This window comes from Phyllostomus discolor, chromosome 7 (genome assembly GCF_004126475.2).
Source record: "Phyllostomus discolor isolate MPI-MPIP mPhyDis1 chromosome 7, mPhyDis1.pri.v3, whole genome shotgun sequence".
NCBI classification, from domain to species: domain Eukaryota; kingdom Metazoa; phylum Chordata; class Mammalia; order Chiroptera; family Phyllostomidae; genus Phyllostomus; species Phyllostomus discolor.
Genome location: NC_040909.2, coordinates 11,236,429 through 11,254,016, shown reverse-complemented (window position 1 = coordinate 11,254,016; position 17,588 = coordinate 11,236,429). Strand labels below are relative to the sequence as shown.

Below are 17,588 nucleotides of genomic sequence, written 5' to 3'. Positions count from 1 at the left end.
CCATACCAAAGGGGACAGGAGCAAAGCATTCATCCCACGAGTTTCAACCTGGTTGTCCACAGGACGCTGGTGCCCAGGCCCCGTCTTCAGTCTAAGACGTTTTCCAGCCCGTGTCTCCGTGGCACAGAGCAGTCCGAATGGTCTCGTTCATCCTGATGGTTACGTCCGTGCTAGGAGACCAGAAGAGTGTAATGATACCATGTGCACTGCCTTCCCAGCCTCGGCCTCCACGAGCTCTGGGCCAGCCCGACGGCCTCTACACGCCCCCCCACCCCCCGTCTCTTCCACCCGGTCCCTGCCCCACCCTTCCAGACTCTTTTAAGAAAATCAAAACATCATCTCGTTGCATCTCTGGGAGCTTTCTGTAGACTCTTCGCCACCATAAGGAGTGAAAACCTGTTCTTCTGGGTGGCTTCCACATCCATTTCTTCTGTTATGAGTGAACGTTTAACATGTCGTCTGTCCTCTGTGTGCTGGTCTCTGCGAACTTTCTCGCATATCCTCTCGACACGCTCCCTGCACTTCTCGGGGGTGGGGTGGCGGCTGAGACCCCAGGCCTGGGACAGAAGGTGGGGAGCCGCCAGGGAGGGGAGCGCAAAGCGGAGCACAAAGGCAGGGTGCGTGTCTAAGAAAAGGAGCCTGGAAGTGGGGTGGCAGGAGCCCCTGAATGGGCAGTGACAGGGCGGACTTCTGTCCCCCAGGTCTTGTTTCTCCCGACGAGCCCGGGAGAGGTGGAGCAGACCTTCATCATCACGTGTGACAACTGCCAGATAAAGGAGCTGGTGACCTCAGGTGGGCTTGCGCGTGTGCCTGGGGCTGGGGTGGCGTGGGGCACTGGCCTCCCGGTGCACTTTGTGGGGAGGCTGCAGCCTCCGTGCGCCAGGGTCTCGCTCGGGACCTCTTGCCCTGGTCTTGGAGACCCACGCCTGTCCCCAGGAGCCTTTCTGTGAGAGACAGCTGTAAACCCGGAGTGAAATCTTTCATGGTTTCACTTTGAAACTCACTTTGATCTCCTTTTGGGGGATCACCAGCGACTCTCATGTAAACAACCAGACGCACCTCTCGGTTTCTGTAGGGTTAGAGGGGCTCCCTGCTGAATTTCCTCAAGAGTGTTCCTTGTTCCTTCCTTCCTTCTACCCTCGCTTCCTTCCATCCGTCCATCCATCCGTCCAGTTTCAGCAAGCATTAGTGAGTGCCCACTACGAGCTGGGTCATCAGAATCACCTCCTTCGGGATGAAGATGTGGGGACATGGATCTCTGTGTCACCGACCCCCAGTTCTCCTCTTGGGTTCAATCCCAGGGATCCTGAGCCAGTTGTATGTGGGTGGTAGCGTGATGTCCGCCGTAGCCCTTGGCCAGAGAGCCCTGACCTCAGCCCTACTGACACCTCGTTCCCCTCTTTGGTCAGGAGTCGGGCAGCTGATTGCTTTGGATTTGGTCTATGTTTCTGGTGAGAAGAGTCAGCCGGAGCCTGGGGAGCTCACAGACCTAACAGCCCAGTACTTCATACGCTTTGCGCCTGAAAACCTCCAGTCCACCGCGAGGAGACAGCTGATCGTTAGGAATGCAACGTGAGTGGCCCCCACGCAGCGGCCCCCGACACACGGCCCTTCTCCTTCCTCACCTGGCCGCATTCCCAGCAAGGCGGCAGGCCCCTTCCAAGGGCCGGGGGGGAGCCTGGGCACAGGATGGAAGGATCCAGATTTGCACTGTCCACCACGGTAGCCACTGGCCACACATGGCTATTTCAATGGAAACCAATTAAAGTGAAATTTGGAACTCACTTCCTCAGTGGCACCAGCCACATTGTCGGTACTCACAAACCGCACGTGTCGCCAGTGGCCATGATGCTCCCCTCGCCCCAGGGACAGAGCTGCTCTGGGCCATCCCGGACCACCCCCAGCCAGGAACAGGGTTCCCGGGAGCTCCTGTCCCGCCCACGACGGGAAGCCAGCCTCCTCCCAAGGGTAGACAGACCGGCCTGCGGGTTCAGCCCTCACTGCCATTTATTTCCTGATGGTCCTCGGAGCGCCGCCCTGACGCCAGGACAGACCTCATGAGCCCCACAGCCGGGCCAGGCCGGTGACACCAGGCCTGTGACCCCAGGCCTCACGCAGGCTTTTGTCACCCAGCCGAGGAGCCACACTTGGCCGCCATCCTCCCCGCTGACAGCTGCCGTCAGCAGCACACCTGGAGACCTGCCCCTCCCCCTGCCACAGAGTCATCACCGCTGCTAGCCAGTGGGCACCCATCTTTCTGGCCAGAGGGGCCCTGGGAGGCCATAGCCAGAGAGGTGGCGGGCAGGGAGGGGGGTCGACGTGGCAACTCTCGTGTTGCAGGAGGCACTGCAGAACGCTTGCCTGAGGCCTGGGGTGCCCAGGGCTTTGCAGTGTAAGGGTTGGAGCGTCACCCCTGTGTTCACCATTCCTCCCGAGTCACCGTGGCCCTAGCCTCCAGCTGTTGTGGGTGGGGAGCATTAGGGTTCTCCTAGGTGGTCTCCAGCTGGGACTTCCTGACCCATGTGATGTCCCTTTCCCAGGCTCCTCCATGGGAAGGGCCTGGAGGCTGGCCCCGACCACTTCCTGCCTTTGGGTCCTTTCCTGGTCCCTCCCAGAACAGGGCCCGACAAGGCAGGGGACCGGAAGACCTGGTCCTCACAGAACTGGGGCATGGCCTTGGATCCTCGGTCAATGTCGCCCTCACAGGCACGTGGAGCTGGCCTTCCACTGGCAGATCGTGAAGCCCAACCTGAAGTTCCTAATGCCCGGAGAGACCTACAGCATGGACAGCATCCAGTACCACCCCGACAAGGGGACCGCCTTCTCCGTCACACCCGAGAGGGGCTCACTCAACCCCCACGCGGACCACAAGTTCATCCTGAGCTTTTCTCCTCACAAGGTGAAGATGGTGCCATCTCGGGAGCCACACAGGATTGGGTCACGATACTTTCACCCTCGGGGCATGTGCTTCAGTGCCACCGAAGCCACCGCTGGGGGTGACCAGATGCCCAGCATCCAGCGAGGCTGACACTTAGCTGGGGCAGGGCAGGAGGAGGTGCTAGCCTCAGGACGGAGACGCGAGTCTGGCCTGGTCCCCATCCCGCCCACTCCTCGTCTGCAGCCAGACCTGCTGCTCCCTCCCGCAGCTCTGGGTGCTTCCATAGTCCTGCTGCATCAAGGACGTTCCCGTCCTTGCCTGGCCACAGCGGCCCCAGAGAGTGAGGCGCGGGCTCCTGAGGGCAAGGTTCTTCACAGCTCCCGGGTGAGAAGGCGTGAGAGCTGGGGGCCGAGGGGCCCGGCTGGCGAGCTAACAGGTCTGCCTGTCACCCTGCATCCAGCCGCCTCACTGCCTGTCCCGGGAGGCTGTGGAGCCTGTGACACATTGAGGGCCACGCTGGGGTCAGGAGAGCCTCACCTTCCTGTCCCCAGGCCCAGCTGAGGGAGGCACACCACCCGGTCCTGGCAGCTGCCCCTCCGTCCCTAGGTGGTGGGGAGACGTGGCGGGGAAGCTGCACTTGCCGGGCCTTTCTCGGGGCAGCCTGGCTGGAATGCAGTTTGCTCTCCGGGCACTGTGTTTGTCTTGCAGCTGAAGGACTTTCACAGTGTGCTCCAGCTGGTGCTAGAGGGAGTCCCCGAGCCCATGAGGTGAGCAGGGACTGGACCCTGGGCAAGGGGTCGGGGGGCTGCCTTCCCCGTGAGGACTTGAGGGAAGGCATTGGACAAGGGTGGAGGAGGCATTGATGGACAGACTTGGTGGGGGCTCAGCATTCGGGGAACAGAGCCTGCTGGACTCACTGTGAGAGCTCAGGCTGCCCTAGAACCCTGGAGCTGTGCCCCGGGCTCATTGCTACCCCTAGGCCACCGGGCTGGTGGCCACTGGGCCAGTGGCCCCTTGGTGGTAAAGATGAGGAAAGGTTTTGCCCTGTGGTGGGCATTGCTACCCACTCCTCCCGAAGCCGCCGTCAGGGTGGGCCTGCAGTCAGTGTCCTGTAGCGACCCCAGGCTGGGGGCTGCACTGCGGTCCCAGAGGCAGCAGGGGAGGCGGCCCCGTCCCAGGCTTAGGTTGAATTGCTGTCACGGCCACAAGCGTTCACTGCTGTTCCAGGGTTTGGACTGACGCGTCTGGTTTCAGGGGGCTGGGGCACTGTGGGCAGGGGAGCGTTTTCTTCCCACAAGACCAAAGACACGGGGCAAAAGCGAGGGCCAGGCAGGGCCAGGTTCCAGGCTGTGTCGGCTCCTGGCTCACGGTGGGTCTCTGTTCAGTTTAGACCTGGGAAACTTCCCCAACACCGTGGATGATGTGATCGTCCTGGAAATCGAGGTGAAAGGCTCAGGAGAACCTTTCCAGGTTCTCTTGGAACCGTATGCCCTCATCATCCCCGGGGAGAACTACATTGGCGTCAGTGTGAAGAAGGACTTCAAGGTGGGTCGCTCACTGTCTCGCCCCAGCCCCAGCTGGCGGACATGGTGCTGAACTCGGGCGCAGGTGTAAGGAGAACGTGGCTGGAGGGGCAGATGGCGGCCCTCTCACGGAGGATGAGTCCCTGGGGCCCCTGAACCAATTGGGTTCGCACAGAGGCTGGGCTGGGCATGCCTGTCATTTTGTCGGCAGCCCCGCCCCCTCCGAGTGACAGGGCTGAGGCGTCCATTGCCGCGTGCAGGGCCTGCAGCCAGCTCCAGTGCCCACAGCCCTGCAGTGTGGCGTTGGTGCCGTGGGATGGCCAGGAGTTGGCCGGGAGGGTGTCGAGAGGACCTTCTGTGGGTCCTTCCGCAGGCGCAGATTTGACCTTTGGGTGTGTCTTTCAGATGTGGAACAACAGCAGGTCCTGCATCAGATACACGTGGGAGAAGATCAGCGAGTGCCACATCATTGAAGTGGAGCCCTGCTCCGGCACCATAGGTACAGGGGGACTGCGGGAGGGGTCGTGACCCGCCCCGAGCTGGCTGGGACAGGACACCTCAGGGTGGAGGGCCTGGGCAGGGGTTCGTGGTGTCCCGTGATCAGCTCCGGCTGCAGCCTGGCACACGTGGATGAGAAGTCAGCGCAGGCCACACGTCCAGGCCCAGCCGCAGAAGGAGCCTTCCCCTGCTTCTTTCCTACACCTCCCTCCCCTCCCTCCCAGAGTCCAGTGAAGTCGAGGATTTTGAGTTGAAGTTTACCGGGGGCGTCCCCGGCCCAACTAGCCAGGACCTGCTGTGTGACATCAGAGACTCGCCCTGGCCAGTGGTGCTGCACATTGAAGCGACATTTAAGGTGCCGCCGGGTGGGCCCGGCAGGTGGCAGGGGTAGGGCCCGGGGACCACATCCCGGTGGCCCGGTGACCGGGCCCTCTGCTGTCTCAGGGGCCCATGCTCGTCATTGACGTCTCAGCCCTGCAGTTCGGTTTGCTGCGCCTGGGGCAGAAAGCCACAAACTCCATCCAGATCCAGAACACCAGCCCACTCCCCGCCATGTGGTGCCTGAGGGAGAGCCCCGTCTGCCTGGAGGAAAGGCAGGAAGCTGTAAGCCTGCACCTGAGACCCCCACGGCCCCCCCACCCCCCGGGGGCCAATGTACCCGCATCGGGCTTGCACTGTGACTCTGCTGCTGGCGCCTTCAGAGGCTTGGGGCTGGGAGAGAAAAGCCTGCCTGGTGACGTTTGCCTGACCCTGTCCCCAGTTCTCCCCGTCACCGAGGCCGCTGGAGCCTTTTCACAACAGAACTTAACCCCAAACTGGATTTTCCTGTTACTTTCCCCACTGTCTAGTGCAGAAACAGGACACGGGTTTCTCCCTCTGTCAGAGCGGCCTGAGTCAGAAAGAAAACAGGTAGCCAGGCTGTGCAGGAAGCTTCCATGGCCTCCAGGGAGGGACAGGCTAGGCGGGCTCACCCCAAGTTCCCTGAGGAACTTCCCGGGGATTGTGCCTGCAGTGTGCATGCCTGCCACCAGGTGGCGCTTGGGCCTGGGCTCTAGCCCAAACGGAAGGGCTCCGAAAAGAAAACCCAAGATTCATTTCCACTCAAATATCATCTTTTTTTTTTACCATAAAATAAGAAAACACCAAAAGTGGCTATGTACTATCATCCACACATTTAAATCGTGGTGTCACGTCTGAATATGTGACGTGCAATCCAGAAGAAGACCAAGTCACCGTGCATCAGTTACTCACCAGCTCCCCATAGCTGTCAATCACCGACTAGCCACCCCCACTCCTCTCACTTGGTGGCCTTGGATCCCTGGGGGCTTCCTGAGTCTGTCACTGCACCTGTGAGCCTCTGGCCAGGTGCGTTTGGTAAAGGGGCCTCCCTCGGACTGCTTCCTCCCGAGGGCTGCCTCTTGAGTGTCCACTAGCCCTCCAGGTCAGGACGCTGCACACTCTCCCTTCCACGTTCAGAAGCCGGGGAAAGTCAGCCTCACGTGCGTCATGTCTGCTCCCACACGTCCCCTTCTCCGGGGCTTCTCTCCATGCCAAAGCCTGACGGCCCTCCCTCTCTGGACAGGCACTCCGAAACTGGGAAGCTGTGACCTTTGTGTCGAATCACAACTCCATTGCCAAGTGCCCTGTTATTCCCCCCCCCTCCCCTCCCACAGGCTCGTTGGTCTCCCTGCTTGGACTGGACTGGACTGAGGTTGGGGGCGGGCTGGTGTCAGTCCGCAGGACAGGAACTCTTTCCTCTAATGAAGCCTTACACAGAAGCCCCAGATCTCGAGTAAAGCGTGACTTCTCCGGCTACCCAGAGACCCCCTTGTTAGGCAGCCCCCACCCCATCCTTCCTCTCCCCACTTCTGCAGAATCCCTGGGGTTTCCGCAGGCACAGCTGGGAACTAACAAACCACAGCCGACCCCCTGACTTGACAGAGAGACAGGGAGGGACAGGGCTGCACAGGCTGATGGGTGGTGGAATCCTAGGGGGCCCTGACTCTCTAATCCCCGGTCTGCGTTTTTCTCCCACTGAGAAGAGGAACTGCATTTTAGAATGGAAATAATGGTCAGTGTATAGTATATTAAGTAGCTGAGGATTGTAGGAATCCTGTCTCTACAGTTCTCTGCATTTCGTTCATTTGAGCTCTTAAAAGTAGTGTTGAGATTTGGGCTTGGTTTGATGGGCTCAGGCCAGGAGACCCAGAAACCCAGCCCCTGAGGCACAGCCGCACCCCCGGGGCTCCGAGGGAGGTGTGTGCGAGGAGCAAAGGCCCGAGAAGCAGAGGGGCTCCTTCCTTACCTGTGGAGCTCAGGCCCCAAACTCCAGCCAGGGCCCACAGGGCACTTGTTCTGCGAGTTAGGCCTCAGCAGCCGGTAGTGATGGCCTGCCCACACCTCCCACCAGTGCCAGAGAGTGAAGCTGCAGAAGCAGAGGAGCTCGGGGCCCAGACGGCACAGCGTGGCTGCCTGGGAGGGAAGTGGGGGGAGGGACTGTGCCGGCCAGACCCACGTGGGGTGAGCAGGCTGCCCTCCAGGAGGGCACCTTGTACTCACTGTCTGGGCCTCATGGAAGGAAGAGACCGAAGAGGACAAACCTCCCTCCCTCCAAACACCCTCCTGGGTGTGACCTTTCAATGTCCAGTGACACCCCACTAGCCAGTGTGGCCCCTTGGAGGCCATGGGGCCTCTCAGTCAGTCAAGGACAGAAAAAAGGGGATAGAGGGCCTTTCCCAGGTAGACTCATGTTCCTAACCCTCTTCCCTCCTGCTCCCCTTTGTCTGTGCCGGGGAGGCGGCGGCCACACGAAGGTTCACCTCTCCCCCAATTCGGTGACTTGGCGGCTTTCCTCACTTACAGCCATCAGGGTGTTGACCCATACCTGCTCAGTGCAGCTGGGCAGGCCCCTCAGAGCCACCACATGGTCCCCGCCCTGCCCCCAGCGTGTTGCCTCCCGTGTCTTGGCCAGGGCGTGGGGACCTCCCCCTTGGAGACTCGGCTTCTATCTTCCCGCTCCCCACACGCTCTCCCCACTGTGCTCCCCACCTGCTCGCCTCCTTCCGGATCCCACGTGGCTCTCCAAAGAGCTGGGGGCAGCCTGGGGGTGGAACTCGCCGGGCAGGGCCCGCCAGCCCCAAGGCCTGCAGTTCCGAGGGTCCACACTCCTCATCCTTCTGGGTCGGCTCCCACTCAGGTGTCTCCTTTCAACCTGGAGCCCTCCAGCGGCCAGGTGTACCCTCTGGGGCAGTGCAGAGTGGACGTCACCCTGGAGGCGCGGCAGTGCCAGTGTCTGCAGACCGTGCTGGTGCTGGAGGTGGCGAACGGGCCCTGGAGGTGAGCGGACGGGGGAGCCCTCCCAGCGCGCGCTCTGCGTGTTCCCGGTGTATTTGTGTACATTACGTGCGATTAAGTGTTTCTCTGCAGGCGTTTCGGGATGGGAAGGTGTTAGCACATGTTTATCCTATAGAATTTGGAAATTAACAGAAGATAGAAGGTAAACTCTGCACATACCCCCGTACCCCGAGACCCAGCACCAGCCCTTCTAGATTAACCCCCAGAGGACACTACCCACGTGCAGCGGCAGCCGTGTGCTCGTGTGGGAGTCCCCAAAGCCGGGCTGTTCGCAGTAGTGACAAACCGGAGACCATCGGCACTCGACGGGGACATACACAAGACAGTCGTGGTGCATTCCAGTGAGCAAATGCTGCTACTGCACACTGAAGGCTTCACAGGTCGTTAGTGATGCGACCTCCCTCCCTCCCTCCCTCCCTCCCTTCCTTCCAGAAATGTCTTAAAATGTATGAAAATAGAATTGGCCCTGGCCGGGTGGCTCAGCTGGTGGAGCATTGGCCCGTACACCGAAAGGTTGCAGGTTCGATCCCCATTCCAGGCGTGTGCGTACAGGAGTCAACTGACCGATGTTTCTCTCTCACATAGATGTTTCTCTCTCTCCCTTCCCCTCTCTCTAAAATCAATAAACACATCCCCGGATGAGGATGTAAAAAAGCACAGTTGTATAAAAATCAGCCTCACGTACCCATCACCTACCTTCAGTCATTATCAAATCACCACAAGTGCTGTGTGGTCCACACCCTCATCCGCTCCTCCCTGCCCCCTCCCAAATTATTCTGAAGCCTGCAATTCATTTTCTTAAGCTGGCTGGTGGGAATGTTCTGGAACCTGTTGAGTAGTGGTGGTGCACAGGTGTTCTTTTCACTCTTATTCGCTGAACTGAATGCATTTACACCGCATGTTTTACAGGCATCTCTGCACATATTTTGTATTTCATTATGAAAACGTTTAAATGCTTTTTAAAAATATATATATATTTAGTTATTTTTTTTTAGAGAGGGGTAAGGGAGGGAGAAAGAGAGGGAAAGAAACATCAGTGTGCGGTTGCCTCTCACACCCCCCGTACCGGGGACCTGGCCCACAACCCAGGCGTGTGCCCGGACTGGGAATCAAACCTGAGACCCTTTAGTTCACAGGCTTGCACTCAACCCACTGAGCCACACCAGCCAGGGCTAAATGCTTGCTTTAAATCTTTATGGATACTCTTGCGTTATCCTCCACTCATCATACAAAAAGAAACCCCAACGTATTTGTACGGGTCTGTTTCCAGGTTTTCTGTAGGTTCCCGCCGGCCTGGGCTCGCGCCCCTCCCCCGCCAGCACGCTGTCCTGCTGACTGAAGGCAGGTAGCAAGTCTCAACACCCAGTGCAGCGACACCCTGCTTTAGCCTGCTTTTAAAAAGTTGTGTCAGTCATTCTGTGTCTTTTGTCTTTCTGCACCAATGCAATCATCAGCTTGTTTGTATCCACAAATCGTTGCTGGGAGTTTGACAAGAATTATGCAAAACCTGTGGACCAACTTGGGGAGAATTGGCACTTGTCCTGCAGCGACCCCTCCAGTCCGTGAACTCGGCATGCCCCCCTCCCTGTTTATTAAGTCGCCTTCAGGGTCTTTCGTCAGTGTCTTTTCGTTGTCAGCACACAAGTCCTGCCCGTGTTTAGTTAGGTTTACACCTAAGCATTTCCATTTGGGGAGCAATGATCCCTGGCGTTGTATTTCTGATTTCTGTTTCCACATGTCCACTGTTAACGTGCAGAAGTGTATGCTGATTTCACACCTCGCTTGGCTGCCTCGTTACTTTTAGGACTTTTTAAAAAATAGGTTCCTTGGGACTCTCTACATAGATGGCCACGTCGTCTGCAAATAGGGACGGTTTTATGTCTTCTGGTCACCGTGCCTTCTCTCTCCTCGCGCCCCAGCTACCTCCCTGTGTACGCCGAGGTCCAGGAGCCCTACGTGTACCTTCAGAGCAGCCACGTAGAGGTCGGCAGTCTCTACGAGGGGGTGCCCGCCACGGCACCCGTCACGCTCATCAACGGCACGCTCCTGCCCGCGCGGTTCCACTGGGGCAAGGTGAGTGAGCCTGCCCTCGGCACCAGCGGCCCAGGTGGGGGGGATGTTGCCCCTCAGGTGCCCCCAGAACAGATGCTCAGCCTCCCTTCCACAACCTGGCCTTTGCCCCACCGTGCCCAGAAAAGCTGGGCCCCTCAAAGAGGCTGCACATCTGTCTGGCTTTTCTTGGCCTGCCTCCAGGGCATTCCAGGTCCCTGTCTGAGAAGGAGCCTCGGGTGTGCACAGCTGGATCTCCCAGCCTGGCCCGTGACTGGTCCACACGGCTGCTGGCAGCCCAGCTGAGGCACTGTCCGTGGGGCTGCCGGGAGCCTGCTCCACACACCGGGGCAGAGGGGGCCATATCCCTGTGCATCAGAGGCAGCCGCCCTCTGCTCCCCATCATCTGGGCCTCCCAGAGCAGCTTATGTAGCCCAGGCAACACTTGACAGATGCGAGGTCCACCGGGGTGGGGAAGGAGAGGAGAAGGGACCCGTGGTTTATCCCCACCAGTAAGCGCCCGGCCCTCCTGGTCCTGCTGGGAGTCCAGCACGTGACAAGAGGCCCCCTTTGTGCCTGCCAGCTCCTGGGGCACCAAGCAAGCTTCTGCAGAGCAAAAGTCTCCCCGAGACGTGGCACACTGGGCCCCGGTGAGGAGCTGCAGCTCAGTCTGGAGTTGACTGCTCACACCCAGGTGAGCAGGGGTGTGAGGTGGCCAGGGAGCTGAGATGATACCCTGCACCTTTCTGCCTGGGCACCCCCACCCCTGGTTTTTGTTGGGGGAGGAGTTTGCCATGTTTGAGTCTGGGTCCCCCATTCCTGTGGGCCTGTTCCTGGGGACACCAGGCCAGAAAGCCTGGAGCAGGCCTGAGGTGCATGTGCCCTGGGGCCCACTGACCACGACGAGCCTTCGGCACCTGGTTCTGCCCTCCCTGGGCCATGCTCTGTGGCCACAGGCGGGCCCTCCTTCCCAGTTCATTCAGACACCCAGAGCAGAGCTGCTGCTCTCGGCCAGCCCCGTGCTGGGTGCCGCTGGCGGGGGAGGGGCACTAATGGGCACCCCAGTGCCTCCTAAGAAGGGCACAGCTTCTCCGTGGCGTGGCCCACAGGAAGGCCAGCAGGGTGGCACATGAAGAAGAAAATTCCTCCTTCAGAGGCTTGTAGACCCAGGTCCTAGGTCCTCTCTGGCAAACGTGGGGACTGTGGGCTGGCTTACATGGCTGAGCCTGAGCTCTAGGGTGACAGACAGGTGAGCCCAGGCCTGGCATGGAGCAGACCTCACTCAGGGAGCGCCTGGCTTCTGTGGTAGCAGCTTCATCCGAGTAAAGGTGCACCTTCTCCAGGGGGCTGCCTTGCGGGTCCCCTCTCAGGTGGGCATGCCCAGGTATTTGGAGCAGACACAGATAGGAGCCCTGAGGAAGGGGCCGGGCCTCCTGGGGACAGTGTGTGGCCGATGGGCGGGGCCTGTGGCTGGTGGCTCTCGGAGGGACAGGGGAGCCCTCCGCAGAGAGAAGCCCGGACAGAAGTCGAGGCCTTCACACTGAGCACCCCGCACCGCAGCCACCTGTGCTGGGGAAGGCCCGAGGCCCAGGTCCGGGACTTCCCCGTGGTCATGTGCCCCGATGGGCTTTCTCCCAGGACAGGCTGACCGATCTGGCCCTGCCCTGCACCGTGTCAGGCATGCAGAAGCCGCTGGTCCTGGGCATCACGGGAAAACCCCAGGGAGTGCAAGTGGATATCGCCATCTCCGCGGAGGGCTCTGATAGGTGAGCCCAGGGCAGGGGCAGAGGCAGCTACACGAAGGCCCAGCATTGCCCCAGGTACCAGCCTCCTCCCAGCTGACTCCTTCCCCCAGGAACAGCCCCCTCCCCACCTCCGTGGGAGCAGATTCCTCTAGCCCACCCCTGCCTTCTCTGTTCTTTCCCACACCCTCTTGGAGGCGTGGTGCCCAGGCAGGTGGCAGAAGGCAAGGACAGGGCTGCGGGCACCTTGGGCTTCTAGACAGCTCTCATACCCCACCCGCCCACGGCGGCTCACCGGGCAGGGTGGAGGGTGGCATGTGACCTGGTGCCCACGGGCACGGGATGGCGTCCCCAGTGCAGAGCCGGGGCCGGGCTGCGAGGAGGCGCTGCTCCTGGACTTCGGCCCGGCGGTACCGCTGAGGACCCGGGTGAGCCGCCAGCTCATCCTGACCAACCAGTCCCCGATACAGACCCCTTTCGCCCTCCGGTTCGAGTACTTCGGGAGCCCTCAGGACAGCCTGAGCCAAAAGCCCAACCTGTGAGTCTGGCTTCTTCCGGAGGCCGTCCCCGGGAGGGTGTGGCCGGGCGGGGTTTGCCCCAGTGGGCCGCTGTGGGGCTTAGGTGGCCAGAGGCAGTGGGTGGGAGTGGGAGGGTGTGCTTTCACAGGCGGACCTGGGGAAATGCGGAGGAGAAATGGCTACTACCGCCCACCGCCCTGGGCCCTGGGGTCCGGGGGAGGGAGGGCGGCTCTGGGAGAGGCTGGGGTTGAGGCCCTTCCCCCCAGCCTGCTCCGCTGGCTGGAGGGCTTCGGAGTTGGCAGTCGGCAGAGGGGTGAGGGAGAAGGCGCTGCAGGCAGAGGGAACTGTGGGGGCAGAGAGGTGGCGGTGAGGCGTTGCTCAGAGCTGTCCCTTGAACGCAGCCACGGGGAAGTGTTTGCGCCGCAGAAACTGCCAGCGTGCCAGCACATCACGGCAAACACCTGGCTGCAAAATCGCCCAGGGCGGGGGAGCCCAACTTGAAAACCACTGCCAGCGGTGGTGGGGAACTACGAGCGGTCTCTAAGCCATTGACCTTCCCACTCCAGAAACGCTAGTGTGCCCTCGGTGTGGGGCAGGTGTCGGCACGAGAGGCTGGCCACAGGGGCCTGTGGCAGAAAGCTGGGCAGGAGATGGGGAGTCTGGGCTGCATTAGCACCCGGGGGTCACCAAAGCACAGACACTGGGGGCAGAGGTCCCTACCCCAGAGCCCTGCTGATTTTTTTGTGGGGGGGAGCCCCTGGGGCCAGGGGATAGCTTTGGGTGGTAGGGATATAGCAGGAGCAAAGACCAGAGAAGGAGGTGAGGAAGAGACCTGACCCTCCCTCCCCTGCGGGGAGTGGACAGGGCCGTCTTCCTCCCCTGGGCACCTGGTCGGGTGCTGGTTGCCAAGGTTCGGGTGGCCTGACGCTCTGTTTTGTGTCCCGGCCGGTGAAGCTCGGACATGTCTCCTGCGCTGCTGAAGACGGCACGGATTCGCCAGCAGCTGGCCCGGCGGGAGCAGCTGGGTATGACTCCCAGGGCGGGCGCTGCGCGCAGGCCTGGCCAGAGTGGGATATTCCGTGGCGTCCTGAGGATGTGGACACCGGCCATCTCAGTGTCTTTCCTGGCACAGTCCCCGAGATGGCTGTGGCCCCCATCTGACAGCGCCCCTCTTTTGAATGCTGCCTTCTCCTTGGTAGGGCTTAAGGCGTGTGCACAGGACCTGGATTTGATTTGGGATGGGTGGCAGCTCCGAGGGGTAGGGTCCCACTGGGGGCTGGCCCCTGGACTCTGGAGCCCCGGGCAGAGGGCCTGCTTTGTGCTTTGCTAACGCCTGAGGGTTGGACCTCACCCTCCCACCCTGGGGTCCTGAATCCGCTTTCCTGGTCCTCCCCCAGATTTTATGGAAAGCATGTTGTCTCACGGGAAGGGAGCCGCCTTCTTCCCCCACGTCTCCCAGGGCGTGCTGGGGGCCCACCAGCAGCTCCGCATCCCCATCACAGGCTGCGCCAACATGTGGGGCGAGTACTGGGACCAGCTCGTCTGCACGGTGAGGGCTGGCAGGCGGCCGTGGCCTGGGGTGCGGGGAACCCGACCCTGGCCCTCACCTCCAGGCTGCCCTTTCTCCGACGCCTGGCCCCCAGCCTGTCACACCTCACCAAGTGGAAGGACTGGAGGGGGGTTGGGTCTCTGCATCTGTAGCAACCACGGGCATTCAGGCAGGCGGCATCCTCGTGAGCAGTGGAAGCTTCCGCACCTTTTCCCGTGGGGTCCCTTGGCTGGGGCCACACTGAGGAGGGCGGAGGGATCCAACAGGCTGCCCACAGGGCCCAGACCGAGACCTGAAGTGGGGAGTAAGTGTGGAGAGACAGCAGCCTTCTCCCAAAGCCACATCCTCGCCCGGCCCTCGGCGCATTCATGCACTGAGTCACTCACTCACTCACTCAGCGTGAAATCAGACACCTCCTGCGTGTAGGTTCCTGTGTGCTCTGCTGGACCGGGGCGGATGCAGGGGCAAGTAAGGTCACAGACAGACCCATCAAGGGGCTTCCTCGGTTAGTGTCCAGGGAGGAAAGGTGTACGTCACCCTACACTATTTAGTTACGTCACGGAAGATTTTCATGAACCGCTTCGGGTACTGGACAGGTTGATTATAGTGGATATTCGCTTTACATTGTTCGTATGATGTTTGACACAAGGGTTGATCCCTTAAATACACAGAGTTCTCAACGGAAAATAAGGGGGACAGAGCAGCCCAGGCAGGCAAAGGGTTTTTGAACAGGCCATTCAGGAATGACAAATACAGATGACTGGTGCACACGTGAAAAGGTGTCACCGCCACCGGTAACTAAAGTCACAGCGAGATCCCGGTCTTGGGGAGAGGCACAAGTTTTAAGAGCGGTGGTGGAGGCGCAGGGGAAAGTGGCTCTCGCACTGCGGGCGGGGCGCGGGCCGGGAGATGGGTGTCGTCCTTTGCAGGCACTTGGGCTGTGTGCTGGGCACACACATTTACCGGTTCCCCAAGGAGAGGAGGGTCTGTGCGAACAAACAACTTCACACCAGGTTTCCTTCTCTCCTCCACGTTGTTTGTAATGGGGGTGCAGGGGGCTGGGGGGAGGAAACAGCCTAAGCACCCATGTCTGTCAGTAGAGATTTGATAAAAATCTGGGCTACACCCGTGCAACGGTGTTCCACACAGCCCATCAGCGACACGGAGAACCTACGGTAGTAGAATCGTGTGTGGTGACGGGAAAAGAGAAGGTGACTGAAACGAAAGTGCACCCGTCTGCCCCCACGTGTGCCCCGGTTTTATGTGCACAGAGTGTGGGGTCCTGCTGGCAACGCAGGGTTATGGGGGGGTTATCACACTGAGTTTTACTTTTTTTTTTAGAGATTTTATTTATTTTTTAGAAGGAAAGGGAAGGAGAAAGAGAGGGAGAGAAACATCAATGTGTGGTTGCCTCTCACACGCCCCCTCCTGGGGACCCGGCCTGCAACCCAGGCATGTGCCCTGACTGGGAATCGAACCGGCGACCCTTTGGTTCACAGGCCCGCGCTCAATCCACTGAGCCATACCAGCCACGGCTGTGTTTTAAATTAAAAAATAAAACAAAACCATTTTTTACTTTTTATGAGGGGAGAGAAATAATAAAGTTCTTTCCACGTAAAAGGTGCAGAAATGGGATGGAATAGGCCGTGAGGGGTGAAAGGCGGGCAGGCTGGAAGGTCTGTGCCGGCCTGGGCTGGGCAGGACAGCAGAGGCAGAGGGAAGGACCGGGGACCAGCGGGGGGCCAGGCGGCCCCAGCCACTGCGGTGTCCAGGGTGAACCTGCTACAGTGTGGAGGGAGTCCAGGCCCGGCTGAGACCACACTGTGGGGACCCCGGGCCAGCTGGGGAAGGAAAGGCCTCGCCTGAAGGGAGTGGGGAGCCGGCGGGCAACAAGAGTAACAAAGGACGGGCGTGTGTTTGCAGGTGGGGGACCTGCCGCCCTCCGTCATCCCGGTGCACATGGCCGTGGTGGGCTGCCCCATCACCTCTTGGAGGAGCAGATGCATCGCCGACCAGTCCCAGAAGGAGCCTGTCATCAGGTGCCCTGCCCCCACCGTGTTCTCTGCCCCCGGGAAACCCTCCTGCCTCCAGCCTGAGCCACTCCCTCCTGGCTCTTCAACAGGCCCAGGGCCACGTGCTGCCCCCCAGCAAGAAAGAGACCCAGGACAGGGTTGCTCTGGAGGGGAGGGGCCGCAGGGGACACACATCTCAGAGGGCTTTTGGGGACAGAGTAGTCAGTGTGGCCCGAGGTTGGTGCCAGACCCAGGGCACCTGAGGCGGGATCTGGCGGACAGTGTGGTTGTAGGGAGGGGGGAGGGGTTGTCCCCAGCGAGCAGCCCCGGATCATGGTTCACTGGGTACTGCATGGGGAAGGCCTCCAGCCCTCCTGCGTGCTGGCCGTGGCTGGGCTGAGCCTGTTCTCCTGCCTCCAGGTTCAACACCCAGGTCTCCGGAGGAGATACAGTCACCCGGGTCCTTCGACTGAATAACTGCAGCCCCTGTGGTAAGACGCGCAGGAGTTAAACGGGGGCTGTCGCTGTAGGTTGTGCCGTGTGGTGGGCCAGGCTGGGAGGGAGGATGAGGCTGGGAGAAGCTCGTGGCCCCTGACCGGAACCGAGGAGTCCAGGTGGCCTGTGGTTGCTGAGGCAGGCCCCCCCCTTCTCGAGGGCCAAGGTGGGGAGTGACTGAGCCAGTCAGGGGGTTGTCAGAGCCATTTGTATCCTTGGGGGACAGGACTTGGCCTCGTCCAACCCTGGGCACAGGGACCGACACTGGCAGGGGGCGCCTCTTCTCACTCCTTTAGCCAGAAGTACCTGAGCTCTGTGCCAGGATCTGTGGGAGGCGACAGGGGTGTTCAGGGACGAGGACAGGCTAGGCCTCTGCCAAGTGGCTTCTGCCCCAGTGGGCAGGACAGGCCACAGGAGGGCCGCCAGCATGTTGAGCACATCCGGTGTGACTGCCAGGCAGGGCCAGTATCCTGGGGACTGTATGTGCGTGGAGGGCTGCTCGGGCCAAGTCCCGGAGGAAGGGTGGGCCATCTGGGCCTGGGGCAGCACCTGGGGACGGGCTGTGGCCAGCTCAGAACCAGTCAGAGCTTCCTGGGGAGGATGCAGGGCGTCTCCAGGCAGGGCTACCCCAGACCCACCGAACCTGAGCGCCCAGGGGTGGGGCCTGCGCTCTGCAAGTGATTCAGAGGAAGGAGCAGCTGGGAGAGAGAGCCGCCCTCCTTGTGATCTTGCTGCTCTTTGTCTACCGGATCTGTAGTTTGGAAAGGGTGCGTGTGCTGATCCTGTCTTTATCAAGTCCTCTTGGCGCTTCCAGCAGTTTTATGTCTCCGGGGGCTCCCTTGTGAGATGCGTTTGAGAACTGGATCTTCACAAGCGATGCCTTTCATGACCCCACCTCACCTTGCCCCTAGTCACAGTGCCACCACACCTGGTCTCACTGGCCGGTATCTTGGCCCACCCCCATCGTTTC

The 17,588-nt window shown here is 60.5% G+C and overlaps 1 protein-coding gene across 1 annotated transcript in view; it reads left to right on the top strand.

The window, feature by feature from the left end:
• DLEC1 (DLEC1 cilia and flagella associated protein) overlaps positions 1-17,588 on the top strand; it is a 48,274-nt gene that overhangs the window by 24,803 nt on the left and 5,883 nt on the right. Inside the window, exons 11-27 of the mRNA XM_036030510.1 lie at positions 702-792; positions 1,410-1,572; positions 2,707-2,899; positions 3,587-3,645; positions 4,264-4,423; positions 4,807-4,900; positions 5,124-5,254; positions 5,344-5,502; positions 8,096-8,235; positions 10,173-10,326; positions 10,886-10,996; positions 11,941-12,064; positions 12,384-12,582; positions 13,517-13,587; positions 13,960-14,111; positions 16,035-16,150; positions 16,544-16,614. Of these exons, the coding sequence (XP_035886403.1) occupies positions 702-792; positions 1,410-1,572; positions 2,707-2,899; positions 3,587-3,645; positions 4,264-4,423; positions 4,807-4,900; positions 5,124-5,254; positions 5,344-5,502; positions 8,096-8,235; positions 10,173-10,326; positions 10,886-10,996; positions 11,941-12,064; positions 12,384-12,582; positions 13,517-13,587; positions 13,960-14,111; positions 16,035-16,150; positions 16,544-16,614 (2,188 nt within the window). The remainder of the gene's footprint in view (positions 1-701; positions 793-1,409; positions 1,573-2,706; positions 2,900-3,586; positions 3,646-4,263; positions 4,424-4,806; positions 4,901-5,123; positions 5,255-5,343; positions 5,503-8,095; positions 8,236-10,172; positions 10,327-10,885; positions 10,997-11,940; positions 12,065-12,383; positions 12,583-13,516; positions 13,588-13,959; positions 14,112-16,034; positions 16,151-16,543; positions 16,615-17,588) is intronic.